The sequence below is a fragment of the Colletotrichum graminicola genome (assembly GCF_000149035.1).
Source record: "Colletotrichum graminicola M1.001 genomic scaffold supercont1.23, whole genome shotgun sequence".
NCBI classification, from domain to species: Eukaryota; Fungi; Ascomycota; class Sordariomycetes; order Glomerellales; family Glomerellaceae; genus Colletotrichum; species Colletotrichum graminicola.
In genome coordinates, this window is record NW_007361027.1 from 551,994 (window position 1) to 571,520 (window position 19,527).

Below are 19,527 nucleotides of genomic sequence, written 5' to 3' on the forward strand. Positions count from 1 at the left end.
CATGAGATTAAAAGTCATCAGAAATCCGATTGCCCGAGAACATCATTGCCGGCTGGCTCCTCGAGTGCGTAGGTAAGACCATTCGTCAGCTAGTACCCATTCATGGTCATTCGTTGCGAGCTCCGGCTGAGCTCACGGTCAGCAGCAGGACTGATGGGTCTGCTACCACCACCGTGTGCGCTGCTCTCCTTGAGAGCCAAGAGCTGCTTAGCACGGAAAGTCTCGTAGTGGATCTGCGACGTGGTCTCGATGAGGTCCTGGAGGTGGGTGCGGAGAAGGAAGTTCCTCAGGTACATGAATTCGCAGTGGTTCTCATCCTCGACGTTGATGACACCCCAACGGTTCTGGCGACCACGGACCTGCTTGCCGTTGACAATGATGGACTTCTCAGAGCCGACCACAGCGAAAGGGACCAAATCCTGTTCCACGATTAGCAACCGACATGAGTATGATCCGCACCAATATGGCTCACCTTGATCTGAGTGTTCAAGTTACGCTCCTCGTCGTCAAACTCATCGTTGTCGTACGGGTACATCTTGAGGTTGTGGAAGGCGAACTCCTCCTTGATACGCTCCTTGAACTGCAGACGCTCCTCGAGGGTCAAGGTGTCGGACTTTGCAATGACGGGAACGACGTTGACAACATCAGACAGCTTCTTCAGGACGACAATATCAATAGGCTTGAGGGAGTGGCCTGAGGGCTGGATGAAGAAGAGGCAGCAGTGGATGCGGGTGTCTTGAATGTAGCGCTCACGCTGAGCAGTGAGCTCCTTTCGCAAGTAAGCGGAGTGTTGGTCCTTGATGTACTTGACGATGGGATCCCAGCAGCGGTCGTTGTTCACCAGGTCGCCGTATCCAGGGGTGTCGACAATGTTGAGACGCAGACGGACACCATTCTCCTCAATCATGTGGGAGACGGCCTGAATCTCAGTAGTCGAGCGAACGGCCTCGTCAGGGAGCAAGCGGCCCTTGGAGTCGATAAGGTGGGAGGCAAAGATGGTGTTGATCAGGGTGGACTTGCCCAACCCCGTCTGGCCTGGTTGTAGAAACACGATCAGTCAGGCGACTGCTACGGAGACGAGGTCGCGGACAAGCGGGCTTGCTAGGCCGGCAGGTGATTGCGATGGCACAGGGTTGGAGAGGAACTAACCGACACAGATAACATTGAACTGGAAGCCTCTCTTCAGGAGCTTCTTCTCAATCTGGGACGTGATGCTATCGAAACCAACATGGGTCTGGGGGAAGATGGTCTGGGGCTGCGCCATGGCGATAGCTTTTCCGCGAGGGAACGAGAGCGGGTGGTGTGGTGTGGTGTGGGCTTTGTTATTAAAGAGTGAAAGTGAGATACACTTCTTTATTCCAAGAAAGGTATCCGTTACTTGGTCTCTCGATTGTGGCCGAGTTGAGGTGAGAGGTTAAAGGAGGGTCGGGCGTCGGAGAAGCGATGGGCAGGGAGAGGGAGAGAGAGAAAAAGAGGATCACGAGGTTGAGGGATGTTTCGAAGGACACAAGCCGGTGAATGGGAAGAGTGAACCTGATCTGGCCGGGACCAGGAGGGTAATTTCCTCTCTCTGCTGGCACCTGCTTGCTACCCGTCCCGGTGTCTTGTCTGTCAGGCATTGGCTGTGGCCGTTGGCTGCAGCTAATAGGTTGTTCCTTCCGCTCCAGCAAACAATAATTTCCCTACAGTACAGGGAGGTGCAGGGGCGGAGGGAAAGGGGAAAAGGGGTCCCCATTGCGCTGATTGGCTATGCCGCGTCCGTGCATCCTTGGGAATCTGATTGGCTGGCAGATCTCAATCGATAGCTCCTGGTCGCACGCTTTTTTTTTTTTTTTTTGCCCTTCCCGTTCGGAATGGAAGAAGCTTAAGCCTCGTTGACGTGAGCGACAGACAGTGGGTGCAACTGTCTGCCTTAACATCCACCATCTCGAACAAGGATCGCAAGCTCGACCATCGGCAGCCCAAATCTCTCGGCCCCATTCGACATCACCACTATTCCGAGTCGATTTTATATTCGACGGTTCCTGCAATTTTACGAATGCCAGTGCCCCCTACCTGATCTCGAGCCGATCCATCATCAATCATCCAAAATGGCCGCCATCGCCATGGGTGCGCAGCCTTTGCGCATCACCTCTCTTCTTCCCCGAATTTCCGCGCCGGCTTTCACTCAGACGCCAAGGATACTTTCACTTTACACGCGTCAAGTCACCAACTCCATCCTTCCGCTCTCCTTCGCCCTTCCTGCATTTAACCTCAATATCCCTGCCTGGCTAGGCGGCATCTGGGAATCCATCCTGAGGGCGGTGCCCAAGAAGAAGACCTCGCACGCCAAGAAGAGACACAGACAAATGGCCGGAAAGGCGCTCAAGGACGTCAAATCTCTGTGCAAGTGCCCGGGCTGCGGCCAGATCAAGAGGCAGCACATCGTATGCCCACACTGCCTTAGCAGTACGTATTGCTTTGCCGTCATCTGATATCCCTTTACTGACAATTGCCTGACAGAAATCAAGGACTTGTGGAGAGATGAGAACCCCTCGGGAAAGTTCATCTAAACCGCCCAATGGCCGTGTAACAATTCGAGACGTGTAGATTCAAGTGTACAGCTGGTTAGCATATTGTGGCGTTTGGGACAATCCATGACTTCTTCGGACGTGCTTTCGCCGACGCTCCTTCCCACGTTATAAGGGTGTCGAGACTCTTAGTAGTGTCTGCTGAGTCCATTATCGTTGCTGGTTGCTTTTTGGCATAACACCGTCCTCGGCGGCCGACGTCAGCAGATGGAGGGGAAAGTCATTCCAGTATTTTCATACCCATGTCTCCGGCTGGTCTATCTAATGGCCGAAACTTGCGAATCATTGAATCAGCTTTCCCAGACGTGGCTCGATCCTGTATTCGTCAGAGGGATCAGTGAGACTATGGGAGCACTCCTGTATCCCGAAAGTAGATATCATCCATCAAACCAGCATCCCGAGCACCACGCCCAATGCTAAGCCGAAGGCATTTTCGGCTACAAATCACTTGACCCCCTAAAACCAATTCTTCAATCAGTTATGGCAGGGCGCAACGTCGGCTTCTGAGTCAAGCCCCGCTAGGAAGCTGATGAAGTTAAACAGCCTCCCTCGCGAGCTTATACTCGCATATCACGAAGGGAAAGTTGAAACACAGCATTAATTAAAAGAGACGCATAGGTCAGCCTCATCATGGTAAGCACGACTCATCTAAAAGCCTCATCGTGATGGTGATTCATTAAGTACATTCGACTCGTCGTGAGTATCCTGATGCCGGAGCTGATGCCGGAGCAAGGACTGTGGCGGCAGGATTGGCCCTGGTGAAGTTATCTTGCGTCCATTTCAGGTAGTCCTTGAATACTACAACACCACCGGGACCAGGCGCCTTCGAGGGAACGATTCCAGCCGTGACCCCGAGGAGAGGATTTGCTAGCAGCATATGAACTTGCAAGAGAGATATGTGTGATGGCCTTAGGTATTGATCAACACTGCCGTCCTTCCTTCTATAAAGAAGCAGTAGCGATACGCTTAGCAGTATGGAAGGTTGAACATCGACAGACGCCCAGACAGTTACCTTCGAGGCGTTGCGGGATAGACTTTGAGTGAGTTCCTTTGCCTAAGGTACAGATATTACCGAATAACCACCTGCTTAGCTACCAAATTTTCCATGTGCAAGATTAACAGTTTCCAAATTAAGTTGAAAAGTTGCGCAAGCATGAAGAGCAAACAATGGAGCCCTAGCCAATCTCAACCCGGAAATAACCATCGGCTTATGTATGAAATCACTTGCTATACTTCAACACTGACGCATTGTTCACAATCCCCTTTTGTTGTTCGAGGCCGGGAGTTCCAGTTACGCCTATAAATGTTGACCTCATTCTCCTTGTTCAAGTGTACCAAACCAATCCAGTCCGTACGTGCTTGATATAGGACTCAGTTACCTCTCAATCTTTCAAGTCAAAGCCGTTCTCAGCACTATCATTTCCAATCCTGCAATCGTCAGCCTTGTTTGCATGCCTACAGCGAGGATGCTAATTGATTCGGGGGCTGATTAGAAGGCACAAACGTCTTCGACAGGGTCGTGCGGATCTGCCAAGCCTACTAGGCACTGCCGCAACTGGCTCTCCACTGCCAGAACGATACCATGATCGAGTTGCTCCGTAAGTAAGAGTGCAAGTTCTCGAGCACCTACACCATCTCTTGAAACAAATTGGCACTTTGAAATATGTGATTTAACGAAATTCTATCGGGGAAAAGTGTATGATCAGGTTCGCCTTCATTTGTGGCAGGACGCCGTACCACTCGATCACATTACAAGATGACGAAATCGAATAATCATATTGGATAATCGTACTTATCATTGCAAGCGCGAAAGGTAGACTGGGATTGTACCCGAAGATATTTGAAGGAAATATAACGAAGAAGGAAACCAGATACTAGCCTCATAGTTCAAAACCAAGTTGCATATTGGGTAATAAGATGAGTATTTGTCTCATTCAAAACCCACGCTGAGACAATGATCGTTCTATGTGTCACTCGCAAAACTTGTTGCAATGGATGGGAAAAAACAAGTATTTTGGGAAGGGATTAGGAAACTGCCAACAGAGGCACTGATAACTTCCTTGGGATTCGTGTAAATCAATATCGGAAGGATTAAATGGTGAGGTTGAGTTTTGGTGACTGATTCTAGCAAGGGTGTGGAGGGTGCCCCTCCATTGCCCCTCCCTCTTCAGCTGCTTGCTGGTATTTGTAGGGGGTCTTTACTCGCCAATATGTGATGTCAGCCCCCACCTAGCCGACCACATCGCGCTTGCAACTTTCCCATTAGCAACCGCGCATCACCCACAGCGTCACATGAACTGGCAATCATGGTAAGAACTCCAGCAGTTTCTCCTGCTCGCAGCGGAAGCTAATCTTAGCAGTCGAAACAATATTTGACCACACACACTGTGGACAATGGTGAGCTGGCTCGATATTTGGAGCTCATGGTTTTCGAGCGGGACTTTGTTGCCGATCTGGCGGGCGACTCCGGCAAAGAGCAACAGATAGCAAACGAGCATTTCATGCTTTGTATCTCTCTTGTCTGCGAGCGGATCGTCCACTATTCATGTTCACAACACATCAGACCCCGCAGTTCCCATCACACAGTCCATCAGCGGCGCGCACAAGCTAGGCTGCCATCATATTTGCACCTCGCGCAATGGCCTGGTCGCTGCCAGCGCGGGCTTCGCCGGCGAAGTGAAGATTTGGGTCGTCGACAAGGACACGAGCGAGTGGAAGCTGCATTCAGAGATCACGAACCAAGCGGCCAAGGCTGGCGAGGTGTGGGCCATTGCCCTCAGCGAGGATGGCAAGTTCCTCGCGGGAACAACCTACGACGGCCGCGTAAACGTCTGGGACACCAGTGAAGAGGGAACGCCCAAGATCAGAGAGTATGAGACGGGTAGCCCGGGCACGGGAAGTTTTGGGATGTCAGTCGACTTAAGCCGGGATGGGAAGTACACCGCGAGTGGCCACGAGAACGGTGCTGTCTACGTATTCAACAATGACACCGGACGGCTGTTGTTCTCATTGCCCAGTAAGACCCCCCCCCCCCCAAGAAGGCGTCCGAAACGCCAGCTAGTTAACCATGTCCTCAGGTTTGGTCAAGTCCGTTCGTGCTGTAGCATTCTCTCCTGGGAACACGAGACTTGCTGCTGCAGGAGACGCATCCATCATTGCACTCTATGACATCAAGAACGGCGAGCAGGTCAGCAACCTGACAGGCCATGCTTCTTGGATCACCTCTATCGACTGGAACGACACCGGCGAATACGTGCTCAGTGGCGCCATGGATGGCAAGGTCAAGGTATGGTCTGTCGAGCGCAGCGCCTGTGTCGCAACGCACAGTGAGACGGACAAGGCACTATGGGCTGTCAAGTGGCTTCCGAAGACCGGAAAGAACGAGTCTTTCTGTACAGCGGGCGCTAACCGAAGCATCTCCTTCTACAGAGAAGCTACTGGAGCATAGATGGAAGAATAAAAGTCACAAGGAGGGTCGTGTGTCTAAAATACCCTGATGCGAGGCATTTCGCTATGGCGGATCCCAAGACAGATGATATAGACATGCCGAAATGAACAATAACGATGATGACAGTACCAAGACAGTGAGAATATTCGATATTACACCGTAGAGGTTGAGGCAGGGCACGTGCTTTCGTACCAACCTCGCGTTGCCCCGCCAAATTAAGGCCCCTGCCGCCTTTCTGCCCATTTCGTCATCCACTACACATTGGACTTCGTGGTTTAACAGAGAGTGATTTCGGGACGACACCGATTGGCGACGTTATCCGAACCACCTACACCCCACTCGAGATATCTCAGTTACAGTACCGCTAAGGGTTTATTGATATCCTTATCATTGACCGCATCGTTCAACCTTAGATCATACAGACACCTTATCACACTCCAGTCACATACTATTCACACAATGCCCACCACCCGAAGATCAGCAGGAGGAGCCCGGGCTAGAGCTGGCCCGACTCGGGGCCAGTCGACCATCAGTTTCTCTCACCGGGTCTCCAAGCCCGTGCCCAAGGAGCAAAAGACCGCCCTCACCTCCGCTGTCGAGAGAGTGGAGATCGACAAGCCAGCCAAGAAGGAGGAGAAAGAAGCCAATGATATCCAGCTTGACGAGCCCACAAGTCTTGAGATCGAGCAGGCGGAAGTCAAAGAGGAGCCCCTTGAGGAGTCGGACTCCACGATCAGGGCGAAGAAGATTACCGACGCCCAAATCAACAAGTATTGGAAATTAATTGAGGCTCAGCGCATTGCGCCTAGGGTTCATCAGAAGGACGTGAGTTTGGCAGAGAAAGTACTGCGGTATTTTGATGTCAGCTCGCAATACGGTGTAGGCTTCCCTGCCCATCTGATGTTGTTATAATACTAACAAGCTGCACAGCCTTGTATCGGCCTGCAGCGCATGAAGCGTTGGCAGCGGGCCGAGAGACTTGGTCTCAACCCGCCCATCGAAGTCCTTGCGGTCTTGCTCAAGGAGGAGCAGAAAGGAAACTCACTCGAGCGGGCACACATGGACGAACTCATGAACACGACGGTGGTTGGGCCCGCTTAGGGACAAGGTAATCAGCGGGAAGTGTGTGATTAAGACTCAAGGCAGGGGAGTTTGGAGTTTTATACAAGTGCATTATGAGCAAACACTCGCGAGTCCACACATAGCGGTATGAATGTACGAGGATTTGCTTTACAAATGGTCAGCCACATTAGATTTGCCGCGCTGGAAAACATTAGCCCGGAATTAAACCCCATATCAGAGGCGTTGATTGCCACTCCATCTTTGCGATGGCATGCCGCGCAGCTGCTCTAATACCAGATGCTTCTCGTCCGGTGATGTCCCACCGTCTCTGCACCAGCGGCCTCCAGCTCCTTCATGGTATCATACAAAAAGAAATCAATCAAGATGGCGTTGACGCTCGTTCCGGGGTGCTCCTTTTGGATCTCCCGCTTGATGAGCTCGACGCACCAGATACTGCACGCTGGCCCATAGTTAGCACGCCAAGCACAATGTCTCGTTTCGTCGGCCTCACCTCTCATTTGCAACTCCAACCTCGATCCACTTTCAATGACTCGCTTGTCGATGATGGCCGTCGCCAGCGAAGGGCTATAGTACAAGCAGCCCATAGTGCTGAGGATCTGCGGAACGCGGTAGTCGGCGAACATTGTGATCTTGTCAATGTCCCTGAAAGCACCGAGGCCCTCACCGCCAAAGCACGCCCAGATGTCCGCCACGAGGATCTGTGCCCTCTTGAGAACTCTCACGGGCTTCCGTCGACCCTCAAACTTGTGCTCGTCGCGGAAACAGTCAAAGTCCCCGGCGAGCAGGTTGACCATCCTGGCGGCAGAGCCGTCGGCGGCCTCGATGAGCTTTGTAACGCTGCAATTGTACCTGTTGTACAGCACGGTACCAGCTTCACGCAGGCAAGCCAGACGCTCCTCGAGCAAGGGCATCTCCTCCTCCGTCTTGGAGCGAAAGACATGCCTCATGAGTTCCATGTTACAATCATCCTCGCTCTGCCAGAAGTCGGAGCTGGTGATGGGGATGCCCTCGTCGAGAGCGCGCTGCAGCGAGGCAACCATGCTCCAGTATCCGGTCCAGGTCTTGCCGCGATACTCGACGGCGTATCTCTCGTCGTCGGGCTTTTCGGACCAGAAGCAGAAGTTGAGCAAGTCCATGGTGAAGATGAAAGCTGCGGTGGCCTCGTCCTTGGTTTTGGGGTGCAGCTCATGCTCGGCCCAGGTCGAGGTCGAGTACTGCTTTTGCTCCATCTGAGCGTAGATGGTGGCGGCGGCGCGCTTAGTAGCCCTCATGTCAATGGCGACATCGATGGAGTTATCGTAGACGAACTCAGCGCCATCGAGGACACCCGTCTCCGGCTCATCATCGATTTTGAGCTTGCCCTGGAAGTGCTGGCGCAGGAGAGCCAGGAGTTCGGGGTCGGCCTCGTCGTCGGACATGATGGGCGTACCAGGAAGGGTTGCACTCGGAATGTCTCTGGAGGGATCTGCACGAATGCGGCCTTTCCTTTGGCTGGCTGCACCACCTCGATGGTTCTGGCCAGCGGCGTTGCAATCCTTTTTCTAAGAGGGGGTGATGATGGCAGCGCAGGTTTGGACGTTGAACCAGGCGGCTCATAGACCCATACTGCTGCACTGACCCCTTTGTTTTCGTTGCTGAATCACCGCTTGATAACAAGTGGCGATCAACCCAGAAGTCCCCTGATGGACAATCTCGTTTCTATACTTGAATATATTTGATCCCCTGTTCGACGGTTAAATCCGCTGCTTGCCATGTGGCAAGACGTTCGTTTCGCCTACAAGTTTGTTAGGAAACGGCCCGGCAGAGAGGCGCAGTGAACCCTCGGAAGGGGAGCATGCGAAATCCCGTCCCTGGGCAGGTTGACTAGTCCAGCGTGCCACAGTGGCTGCGGGATGCATAGGCTGCCGATGTTACAGCGCACTATCCGTACAGTGGACTCCTACTGCAAGAGACTAAGACCCGGCTTTCTTGACCAATCAGATCTCGAGCGCGGTAATTCCCCAGGAACCAACAGCTACAATCCCTGCTGAATCCCGTCACCGGCTGCAAGTATTGGCTGGAACAACCTTGCTCTAAGCGATCGTTCCTTCCACCGACCTCAGAAAAACCTCAACCTTTTCTACCGCAGCCTGCAGCCTCGCCTCGCCCTCCGTGCTGAAACCACCCGCCCTCGTCTCATCCATCCTGGCGCGGGCTTATTTCTTCTCCCCTTCACTTCTTTTACCCTCTCTCGATTGCTGCTCCCCGTCACAACGCCGCCCCGTGGCAACCCCCTATCGACCATCATCGACGCACAGAACAACTTCTACAACACCGCGAACTGAGCCCGATGGATCCCACTGCGGAAGCGGGAGCTGCTGCCCCCGCGGCGACCGCCGCAGAGCCGATCGTGCCCACCGTGACGGCGACGGCGACTGCCACTGCACCACCACCAGAACAAGAGCAGCAGCCAATGCAACCTACAACCACCGCGGCTCCCGCTGCGCAGCCGCCCGCGCATTCGATGCAACAGCAACAACAACAACAACAACAACAACAAGAGCAGCAGAAGCCGCAACAAGGGCAGCAGCAAGGGCAGCCGCAGAAGCCGGAGAAGCAGCAGCAGCAGCAGCAGCAACAACAGCAAAGACCTGCCGTTCAGCCGCGCGATCGATTCTACCAGCAATCGCTCGGCGGAGCTTTGAATACCAATGTCAAAAAGGTACGTTGTAACCTGTCGAACCCGGCGCATCAGACCACGCGACCTTCCCTTCAATCATGTATTCATCTTGCAACGGCGCCGACTCACTATGCACTTCTTACAACGACGCGATTTCGGAATACTGTCTATTTAAAGATTCAATGGAGCTAACGCTAATCGCGCAGGCGCGCGTGTTGATGGTCGGAGCTGGCGGTATCGGATGCGAACTCCTCAAAAACCTCGTCCTTACAGGCTTTGGCGAAGTCCATGTCGTCGATCTTGATACAATTGACCTGAGTAACCTGAACCGACAATTCCTCTTCCGCTACGAGCACATCAAGAAGTCCAAGGCTCTGGTATGGTCTCCGACCCTGCGATGTACGCTTGGAGGTACTGCAATACTGACTTGTCCAAGGTTGCCAAGGACGCGGCACAGCTGTTTAACCCCAAGGTTAAGATTGTTGCGCACCATGGGAACATCAAGGACCCCCAGTTCAACGTCAACTGGTTCCGGGGCTTCAACATCGTTTTTAATGCTCTGGATAATCTTGAGGCAAGACGACATGTCAACAGAATGTGCCTCGCCGCCGACGTTCCCCTGATAGAGAGCGGCACGACTGGGTTCAACGGCAATGTCCAGGTTATCAAAAAGGGAGTAACCGCATGCTATGACTGCACCCCCAAGGAGACACCCAAGTCCTTCCCGGTCTGCACTATCCGAAGCACGCCGAGTCAGCCTATACACTGTATCGTTTGGGGTAAGAGCTACCTGCTCAACGAGATTTTCGGGACAAGCGAAGACGAGTCCGCTTTCGACAACACAGCCGACGCCGACAACGCCAAGGAGATTGAGGAACTGAAGAAAGAGGCCGCCGCTCTTAGAACGATTCGCGAATCCCTGGGCACCGAAGCCTTTGCTCAGCTTCTCTTCGACAAGGTCTTCAGCGCCGATATTGTGCGATTGGCGTCTATGGAAGACATGTGGAAGTCTAGGCGGAAGCCAGAGGCCCTTGACTTCAAGTCTCTATCTGAGCAGTCGACAGACGCTCTTGCATCGAAGGACGAAATCCTCAAGGACGGACAAAGCGTGTGGTCATTGGAGCAGAATTTTGCAGTGTTCATCGATAGCCTGGACCGGCTGAGCAAGCGGATGCTGGAGCTGAAGAAGGCTCACAAAGACGCATCTGGGCCGGAGCCTCTGATCACGTTCGACAAGGACGACGAGGACACATTGGATTTCGTCACAGCCAGTGCCAACATCCGATCATCCGTCTTCGGTATTGAGCGCAAGTCTCGCTTCGATATAAAGCAGATGGCTGGCAACATCATCCCAGCCATCGCGACAACCAATGCCATCGTCGCAGGCCTTTGTGTTCTTCAGTCATTCAAGGTGTTGAGAGGCGACTTCACTCAGACTAAGGAGGTATGGTCGAACTCTTTATGTTGTTGCCAGAGTTTTGGTCTAATGTTCTGCTAAGGTTTTCATCTCCCCTCATAACCCTGCCCGTCTGCTCAATTCGAGCAAGTATCGGGCCCCCAACCCGGATTGCCCGGTGTGCAGCGTATATCAGACGAGTGTGTCCGTCGACTTGTCTAGAGCCACGCTTAAGGATCTTGTCGAGGACTTTGTGCGTCTGGAACTTGGCTACGGCGACAAGGAGTTTGCCGTGAACAACGACGCAGGCCCGCTCTACGACCCGGATGAGACGGAAAACCTATCCAAGAAGCTCAGCGATCTTGGCATCAATGAAGATACTTTCCTCACCGTCATCGATGAAGATGATGAAGAGCCCTTCGTCAATGTCGTCATCAGTATCCAGGAATCGTACGTCTATCTCTCTATTTATGACCAAAAAAGACCTCACTGACACCCTTACAGCAAGGAGCCCTCGGACGACAAACCTGTCAAAGGCTTGGTTGTGGATCAGAAACCCGAGATTCCTCGTAAACCCAAGAAGCAGGCCCCCGCGGAGTCGAACGGTACAGGCGAGCAGAGCGGTAAGCCTACCGTTGACGTTGAAGGGGAATCGAGTAACCTCAAGCGACCTCGGTCGGACGACGGCGACGAGCCGATTGAAGCGAAGAAGGTCAAGGTTGCCCCAACAAACAACGACGACGTGGTCGTTGTGGATGATTCGACAGGTGGAGCTATCGTCATTGACGACTGATAATGGGCCCCATTTTCAACATCAGGGGGGGTGCCCCTCCGACTAGAACGTGGAGCTCCACGCCAGCTCAGACAGCACTTAGCCCGCCATCCAGATTCAGGATGCAGTTATTGGCATAAGTGTTTTGGGCGAGGAAAGCAGCAGCATCGGCCACCTCGTCAGGCCGGCCCAAGCGCCCCAGTGGAATTCGCTTCTCGAGGGGCTCTTTCGACATTGCTGTGATAATAAATATGTACATTAGTCATGCTCTGGCCAAGGGCATTGGCCCACCGGACCCTCGGAAATCGGTCTGGCTGCTAGGGTGGGAGATGGGGTCTCTTACAAGCCAGCATATTGGTTTCTATGTAGCCAGGGACGATGGCATTGGTCCTAATGCGCAGCGGTCCCAGCTCAACAGAGAGAGCGTGGGTTAGGCCTATGGGAGTCGGCGTCGCCAAATGTTAGACTTGGCCTATTACAATGGGGAGATGGTGAGGTAGCAAAAGATACAGCAGCGCATGGTGTGCGCGATGTACAAGAAGAGGGAAAAAAAAGCCGAAAATGAAGAGAAACTAATACCAAGACAATAACATACCGATTATACCGGCCTTTGACGCGGCGTAGACACTGGTGCCAGGGCTGCCCTTTTCGGCCAGCAGGCTCGCAACGTTGATTATGCAAGCTTGTAAGTGGGACGACTTGGTCAGCAGGACTGTTACCGCAGGACGTGCGTGCACTCACTGCATGCATGCATGGAGCTGGTCTATCTGTGCGGCGGTAGCGATCAGATCGATCACACAGTGTGGTGGGAGTGACAATCGTGGGAGTGTATCATGCCGAGAAGGAGAAGGAGAAGGAGGAAGAGGTGGAGGACACGGTTGCCATGACTTACCATCCCTGTCTGCGCGCCTGCGCTTCATGCGCTGGGCCATGTACCTCGACATGAAGATTGTGCCCATGAGGTTGGTGTCTACAAGCTCCCTCGCAGCCTGGGGAGAAGTGTTCTGCAACAACTGGAACTGTGCAATACCCGCCGCATTGATCAGGACGTCTATCTGGCCAGTACGTTTCTACGAGTGGGGGGGGAAGATGCCCCTGTCAGTTTGGTGTGTTTTCACAGCAATTAGGACACCACGGAAGCAGCCTCAGTCAGCTCTTGGTTGTCATGATGGAGCAAGGAGCCGAAAGAGAAGAGAGAGGAAGGGATGGGCCAGAGAAAAAGAGGAGAAAGGCGGAGACAAACCCAGATGTCATCCAAGACGGCATCGTCACGTCCGTCGGCGGAGACGTCCATGACGGCGTAGGAGTGTGTGGGCATTTCCCCGTTGGCAGGTGTTGAAGACGCTGCGGCCGCGGTCAGGGGGGCGAGGCGGGAGTCCTGGAAGGGCGGCAGGCGGTCGCAGAGATCGCGCAGCTTGTCCTCCTTGCGACCGAGGAGAGTGACGAGGGCGCCCTCGGCGGCGAAGCGGGCGGCAATGGCGGCGCCGATGCCGCCGTATGCGCCGGTGATGAGGCAATGGCGGGCGCGGAGAGGGAGGAGGGCGGCAGACATCTTGCGGTTTGCCTAGGTTCGGTCAGAATGAGACGGGTGGGAAAGCCTGGATAGGAGTGTTGGTCTGCTGCTGCTGCGGCGGCGGCGGTGGCGGTTCTGGTGGACTACGATACGTTGAGGTGTGTGTAGCTTGGTGGGAACGCGGAAAGGGAGCTTTGAACGTGTCGCCTGGGATGCCTGAGTTTAATTTTGAGTGTGTGGGGGGGAGTAAATTGATCTGCCGGCTTTGACAACCTCCCTCGACACGGATCATCAAAAGCAAAGCAGCCGTTGTAAAGGAAACAGCAAGTCAGGTATCAAATAATCCCATGTAGAGTTGGACTGCTCTCTCATGCTGATATTGTACCTATTCCCCTCGTAAGGTTGCCCCGCCGTTACGCTTCGTACAACTTTAACATGGGAATTTGTGGCGTTCTGCGAAATACGATGTACTCTGGTAGCTTTCCGTGGGAAACCCCGTCCAGTCGTTGCGTTGAAAGAAGCCTCGCGGACACGGAAAACGGTCCTAATGGGTAATGCAAATGCGGGAATGCACCTCGTAATCTGAAGAGCTCGGTGCGGAGAAGCGTGTGATAAGACAAGTCAAAGACAGGATGGGATGAGACGAGAGTAAGAGGTCCCGAGACTGAAGACCACGAGGGAGGGGAATGGAGTTTTGTCAGGAATATGCTTGAATGTGCTCGGGCGAGCTGTTTGCTGGTGTGCCAAAAGATCGAGCCCCCTCCCTCCAAGAATGGGTAGCTTGGGCAGCAGGGCAGCAAGACAGTTGATAATGGCATTATCTGCAGTGATGTTTATGTCTTGGGCCGGTATCAGAGGGGAAGGTAACCCTATTCCGAGGGCTTGTCCCATTGCGTCTCATGTTCAAGCTCCCGGATGGTGAGACAGGCGCCCGCCCATTGAGAAAGCCCGCCATGCTGTCGTCTTCTCCACTCCTTCTGGTGCATGGAAGCAAGACATTTCCCGAAGCCCCACGGGTGAATGTGTAGGTATCGTGCTGTCTCGATGGCCCAAGATTGTTGTACTCGCATCGTATATCTGCCTAGGTAGGTAGCATCCTGATGCCGTGTTGCGGCGCCATATGGAAGGAAGGTCGAGGCCCAGCTGGCCGCGCCTACCCTGTGTGACGGTTAGATAAAGAAGGTGTTACTTGCTTTAACTACCTACCCTTGCGAATTTACCCCCAAACGCCGGAGCACAGTATGCAGTATGATACTTACACCACAGAGATCTACCTATCTAGGCAGGTAGGTAGGTACGGGTAGGAACGAACCTAAGCGCGCGGGGCGAGAATTTGAGGTACATCAACCAAAGTACTTGTAGACCTGTGAAAGAAAGGCAACTGGCGATGATAGCTGTGGCGGTGAACTACCTCTACCTACCTAGGTACCTACTACCGATCAATCCAATATGCCTCGTGGTGCTAGACACCAGCGCTAGTGCAAGAAAGACCCTTTCAGTGACTAGGTATCTCATCCCATCTTCCTGACGGGGTTGAACGCTGATTTGCAGTTCCGAATTAACAGTCGCCTTCTGCCTCGGCTGCCGTCACAGGCTCGCCCTCACGTCAGCCACTCTCTTTCCTCTTCCAACTTCTTGCTCGTCCCACGGCTGAGGTACTTGGACCGGAAGTACACATCAGCCCCGCCCTCTGTCCCAGAAGAAGCAGTCCCCTCCCTCCCACACTACGCCACGCCGGCGGTTCCAGTTGCAGTAGTTCGAGTGCCAGTTACAGTTTCCCGCGCCCGTTGGTGGTCCGGACGCAACATCGCAATCCCACCACCCTCAGTGCTGCTTTGCTGCTGCTTCTGCTGCTGCTGCGTCCCTCTCTCTTCCTTCTGTTCTATTTCCTCCCCGCAAACCTCTGGAATCGTTTTGTCGCTGGTGATCCCCTGCCGCGCGACCACTCGTTTTCACCATCAAACCAACTGCGGCGTTTCGGGCAGCGAATGCGCAGCCTCCTACAGAGTCGCCGAACAAGCTTCCCCTCCACCACAAACCCTTACACTAGCCGCCCCCGACCCTCCTCCTACCTACCCATAGCCACGATCCACACAACCGCACAACTGCAAACCAACACGCGACCCAAACTGCCGCCTCAACTCCCCCCACGAGGAAACGGATGGCCGTATGCTTTGCGAACGCGACCTCCGACAACGCCCGATGACTAGCCATACCAATGGCGCCGCGACGGCGCCAAAGTCTGTCCCGGAGCGTCGCGATGCAACCGTATCGAACTCTACAGTTGCCGACGCAGCGGCCGTCCCCGATGCCCTCGCTCCGCCCCTCATTACAGTCAAGGGCCCTAGCGACGCGCCCGACGCGGGTCTGAGGAGTCTCGATCATTGTACGCTGCTATAGCCATCTCAGTTTTGTCTTTCTTCATTCGGCCTATCCTGCCCTCCCCCCAACGCGCCTTGCGCATGTACGCGGGGCCGCCGTCGCAAACCGCAAAAGATTGGACTGACCTCACCATCGAAACAGATAAGAGAGCGCTGCCAACATGGCGATACCGACTGCGACAGTGGATGCTGCCACTCATCCGATGGGAGACTCCGTATCTGGCTTACCTGCAGGAGACGATGCGCACCCCGTGGCTCGATAGTTATTTTGCGATTACGGCGAACCTCGGCACCCATACCTTCTTCATGATCGGCTTGCCCATGCTCTTTTGGTGCGGCTACGCCTCCTTCGGCAAAGGGTGAGCAACAGTCAACCTGCGTGTTTGTCGAGTGCCCGTCTAATTAGCTGCGCTCTCCAGTGTTATCCACATTCTTGCCGAGGGCGTCTTCTTCACTGGCTTCATCAAGGACTTCTTCTCCCTCCCACGGCCGCTTTCCCCGCCGTTACAGCGAATCACCATGTCCGGTTCTGCCGCGTTGGAATATGGCTTTCCGTCAACCCATAGCGCCAATGCCGTGTCAGTAGCCGTCTATGGCGTCTTACTCCTGCGCAGCCCCGACAACACCATGGCAGAATCGACCAAGACTCTCCTTGAGGGGCTGTCATACTTTTATGCCATCTCTATCATCTTTGGCCGTTTGTACTGCGGCATGCACGGCTTCATTGACGTCGTCGTCGGGTCGATTCTAGGCGCCGTTATCTCGCTCGCCGAGTTTCACTACGGCCCTCCTTTGGATGCGTACATGCACAGCAGCTCGTGGTGGGCACCCGTTATCGCCGCTCTCGTGGTCATTGTACTCGTCAGGATCCATCCAGAGCCTGCGGATGACTGCCCTTGCTTCGATGACAGCGTTGCTTTTGCCGGCGTTGTGATTGGTCTGGAAATCGGAACATGGATGTACGGGCGGACCTCGATCGATTCCTTTGGAGGATCCGCCCACAGCGTCAAGTCCATTGATCTCGGCGCTCTTGGGTGGCACGTTGTCCTGGCCCGTGTCGTATTCGGCATCTTCGTCATCTTCGTGTGGCGAGAGGTCATGAAGCCGACCATGCTCAAGATTTTGCCGCATCTTTTCCGTCTCTTGGAGAAGGTCGAGTGGAATCTCCCCCGACGTTTCTTCACCCCGGCGTCCAAATACAAGGTTATTGACCCTGGCTCGAGGATGGATAACCTCATCCCCTCGGTCAGAGACTTCCCCCGCGTGGTTCAGTCCATCCGTCATCCGACGACGCGTGGCCGTTCAGTATCGATCGGGCCTCAGAGTGCCGCCGATGCGTATGAGACGCTGGCATACCGCGAGCGCCGGCGGCGGGAGAGCATTGGCAGCAACGGCAGTATCAAGAGCAAGGGTAGCATGCACGAGCTTCGGGAAAAGAGCGGCGATTGGGAAGGGAAGGGGGCGACATCCGGTTTACAGGGTCATCACGTTAACTCGCTGCACGATTTTGAGCGCATGATGGGCACTGGCAGCGTCCTGTCGAGCCCGAGTGAGGAGAAGGGTGAACTGGACTTGACTGTAGGCCAGCAAGACGAAATCAGTGAGAAGGAGATGTTCCTGCGACTAATTCGACCTCGCGTGCGTTACGACGTCGAGGTGGTTACCAAGCTGGTTGTCTATACAGGCGAGTCTTGTGTTCCTGGACCTTCACCACAGTTGCTGACAGATGACAGGTATCGCATGGCTGGGCGTCGGCCTGATCCCCATGATGTTCGAGCTGGTTGGCCTTGGATCCAACCACCTTCGCACTGCCTAATTCAAGGCTCTTGTTTTCGACGGTGCCATCTAAAGACATCGTCCCACCCCTTCTTATTCTTCTTGTCCTCTCTGCATGATGCATAGGCACGGATCTATCGAGAGTGCGCCAGTAGGAGGAACGATGGGATACATGAGAGTGACGCATAGTAATTTTTTTGACGAGAGCACGACGTACTGTATATTCTTCTGGCGCTTGCATCCAGCTAGGGATGGGGTTTCAACCCTTTTGCTTGTCGGTTTGTCAGGCCCGTCTTCTCCCGTAATGACATGGGTTCGCCTAGGCGTTTATGGAAAGTGGAGAGAAAGCTGTTGTTTTGTGTACTACGATGCAGGGTGGCAATACTGTGAAATTTGTCTGGCGAGCCTAGAGTGAGGGAACCATCGGAGCCTTGCTGCTTTGGAATGACAATAGGCGGCTTGTTTTGAGTGTGCTACAGCGAGAGCCTTTTATCCGTGACATGCAAGTTGCCAGGTCTTAAGGACGGATGGTCTGCTGCCGAAAAATGCAGGTGAGATGGGCGACAGATAGTTATTGCGTGCTTTATAGAAGCCCCCTCACCTTATACCCATTCTACCATGGCCAACTCTACCACCCACTTTGGGCTATTGATGTCATAAGTTTTTTGCCTACCGTGGCAACCACTGCCGCCGGAGTTCACTTCGACTTCGTACAAGGCAGGAATCCGTATGGCTCGTCACAGACGAGCTGAGCAACCGTTTCAAGAGATAAGTCGTAGGCCATCCATCGCAAAGCGGCATGTCCGCTAACTCTTCATGCCGGAAATCCGACAAGCATCGTCGCCTCGCCCCCGTGGCCCTGCAGGTCGGACTGGGACTCCTCTCCGCTGCGTGGAGCTCAAGATCCACGTTTATAGTTCACGCCATCTACCGATACAGGGTCGAGGGAACTGGCGTGTGGGTCTTGCGATCCAGATCTTCATCGTTTCTTCTCCCCATCCCACCCCCTCACCGCTTAGTGCGGAGTTGCTGTTACCGGATTACATGTGGTGCTGCCACGGGAGGGGCCCTTGGTGATGCTATCCCTTCGAGAGAACTCGCCGCTTTCTGCCTTTCGAGCGCAAAGATGGACGGATAGGGCAGTGGACGGTATTGCTTGGATGGCGGGTCAGGCACAAGCGCGCCAACCAGACGATCGTGGGCCACGTGCATGCCGAGCGGCCGCCCAAGAAGCTACCGCTTGCCAGGGGAGAAGAGGATTGGATCATCGGACGATCGGCTTGCCACGCGGCGGATGATCTTGGCCGGTAGGGCTGGTATGGGTCCCGGGACTTCGGGACACGGAGCCCATGCCGCATGCCAGATTATCAGATCTCGAGGCCCGACTCCATTGGGCGAAGCTTAAAGGGCCTTTCGACGAGGTGGCTGACCGATTCGCGTGCCCGACGTGATGTCTGCACGGGGGCTCGCGGGCGTCACTGAGACCTAGAGGCCAACAAATCATCCAGCAGCCGATCCGCATCCCGCGCAAGGCCATGTCCGGTGGCAGCAGTCAAGGAGCAACGATTTTGCGATGCAGCCACAACAACTTGGCATCGTTGGTATCGACATTTGCACCAACCGAGCACAGAGCAATGGATTTCATCGTCTACTCTCCCGCATCAATCAGCAAGGATCCTGATGTCAGCGGGAATTCCAGAGACAAGTCGCTAGTAGCGAAACCATCATCCAACGTTGTGAACATCGGTCGCTGCAGGCCTGACAAAGTTGCGCATAAATCGCAATCAAACAGTTTTTCTTTGGCGAAAAGCGCGGTTGCCAAACTGCGAGCAACGAGCGACGTCATTTTCCTGCAGTCCTCCAGCGGTCAGCGATTGGCCTTATCGCCTTAGGCATCTGAGGACACCTAGTCGGGACTAGCGCGAATTC

At 54.1% G+C, this 19,527-nt stretch overlaps 8 protein-coding genes across 8 annotated transcripts; 5 read left to right on the forward strand and 3 right to left on the reverse strand.

The window, feature by feature from the left end:
* Window positions 1-89: 89 nt before the first annotated feature.
* Window positions 90-1,264, reverse strand: GLRG_06329 (septin; the record flags this gene model as incomplete). The annotated part of the gene is made up of 3 exons (XM_008097014.1): window positions 90-419; window positions 473-1,035; window positions 1,150-1,264. 3 exons carry the CDS (start codon window positions 1,262-1,264, stop codon window positions 90-92), a joined length of 1,008 nt encoding a protein of 335 aa, XP_008095205.1.
* An 826-nt stretch (window positions 1,265-2,090) lies between these two features.
* GLRG_06330 (ribosomal L32p family protein) lies at window positions 2,091-2,552 on the forward strand (the record flags this gene model as incomplete). Its single annotated transcript, XM_008097015.1, has 2 exons — window positions 2,091-2,448; window positions 2,503-2,552. 2 exons carry the CDS (start codon window positions 2,091-2,093, stop codon window positions 2,550-2,552), a joined length of 408 nt encoding a protein of 135 aa, XP_008095206.1.
* A 2,324-nt stretch (window positions 2,553-4,876) lies between these two features.
* Window positions 4,877-6,018, forward strand: GLRG_06331 (WD domain-containing protein; the record flags this gene model as incomplete). Its single annotated transcript, XM_008097016.1, has 4 exons — window positions 4,877-4,879; window positions 4,931-5,078; window positions 5,134-5,586; window positions 5,648-6,018. The coding sequence occupies 4 exons, from the start codon at window positions 4,877-4,879 to the stop codon at window positions 6,016-6,018; spliced, it is 975 nt and encodes a 324-aa protein (XP_008095207.1).
* A 459-nt stretch (window positions 6,019-6,477) lies between these two features.
* Window positions 6,478-7,119, forward strand: GLRG_06332 (DNA polymerase delta; the record flags this gene model as incomplete). Its single annotated transcript, XM_008097017.1, has 2 exons — window positions 6,478-6,897; window positions 6,949-7,119. The coding sequence occupies 2 exons, from the start codon at window positions 6,478-6,480 to the stop codon at window positions 7,117-7,119; spliced, it is 591 nt and encodes a 196-aa protein (XP_008095208.1).
* A 248-nt stretch (window positions 7,120-7,367) lies between these two features.
* GLRG_06333 (uncharacterized protein) lies at window positions 7,368-8,519 on the reverse strand (the record flags this gene model as incomplete). Its single annotated transcript, XM_008097018.1, has 2 exons — window positions 7,368-7,540; window positions 7,592-8,519. The coding sequence occupies 2 exons, from the start codon at window positions 8,517-8,519 to the stop codon at window positions 7,368-7,370; spliced, it is 1,101 nt and encodes a 366-aa protein (XP_008095209.1).
* Window positions 8,520-9,430: 911 nt separating this feature from the next.
* GLRG_06334 (ThiF family protein) lies at window positions 9,431-11,949 on the forward strand (the record flags this gene model as incomplete). The annotated part of the gene is made up of 5 exons (XM_008097019.1): window positions 9,431-9,802; window positions 9,967-10,137; window positions 10,197-11,204; window positions 11,260-11,606; window positions 11,661-11,949. 5 exons carry the CDS (start codon window positions 9,431-9,433, stop codon window positions 11,947-11,949), a joined length of 2,187 nt encoding a protein of 728 aa, XP_008095210.1.
* A 67-nt stretch (window positions 11,950-12,016) lies between these two features.
* Window positions 12,017-13,480, reverse strand: GLRG_06335 (short chain dehydrogenase; the record flags this gene model as incomplete). The annotated part of the gene is made up of 5 exons (XM_008097020.1): window positions 12,017-12,165; window positions 12,272-12,364; window positions 12,524-12,664; window positions 12,821-12,998; window positions 13,172-13,480. 5 exons carry the CDS (start codon window positions 13,478-13,480, stop codon window positions 12,017-12,019), a joined length of 870 nt encoding a protein of 289 aa, XP_008095211.1.
* A 2,163-nt stretch (window positions 13,481-15,643) lies between these two features.
* On the forward strand, window positions 15,644-17,638 carry GLRG_06336 (PAP2 superfamily protein; the record flags this gene model as incomplete). The annotated part of the gene is made up of 4 exons (XM_008097021.1): window positions 15,644-15,827; window positions 15,965-16,181; window positions 16,242-17,515; window positions 17,556-17,638. 4 exons carry the CDS (start codon window positions 15,644-15,646, stop codon window positions 17,636-17,638), a joined length of 1,758 nt encoding a protein of 585 aa, XP_008095212.1.
* Between the last annotated feature and the right edge of the window lie 1,889 nt (window positions 17,639-19,527).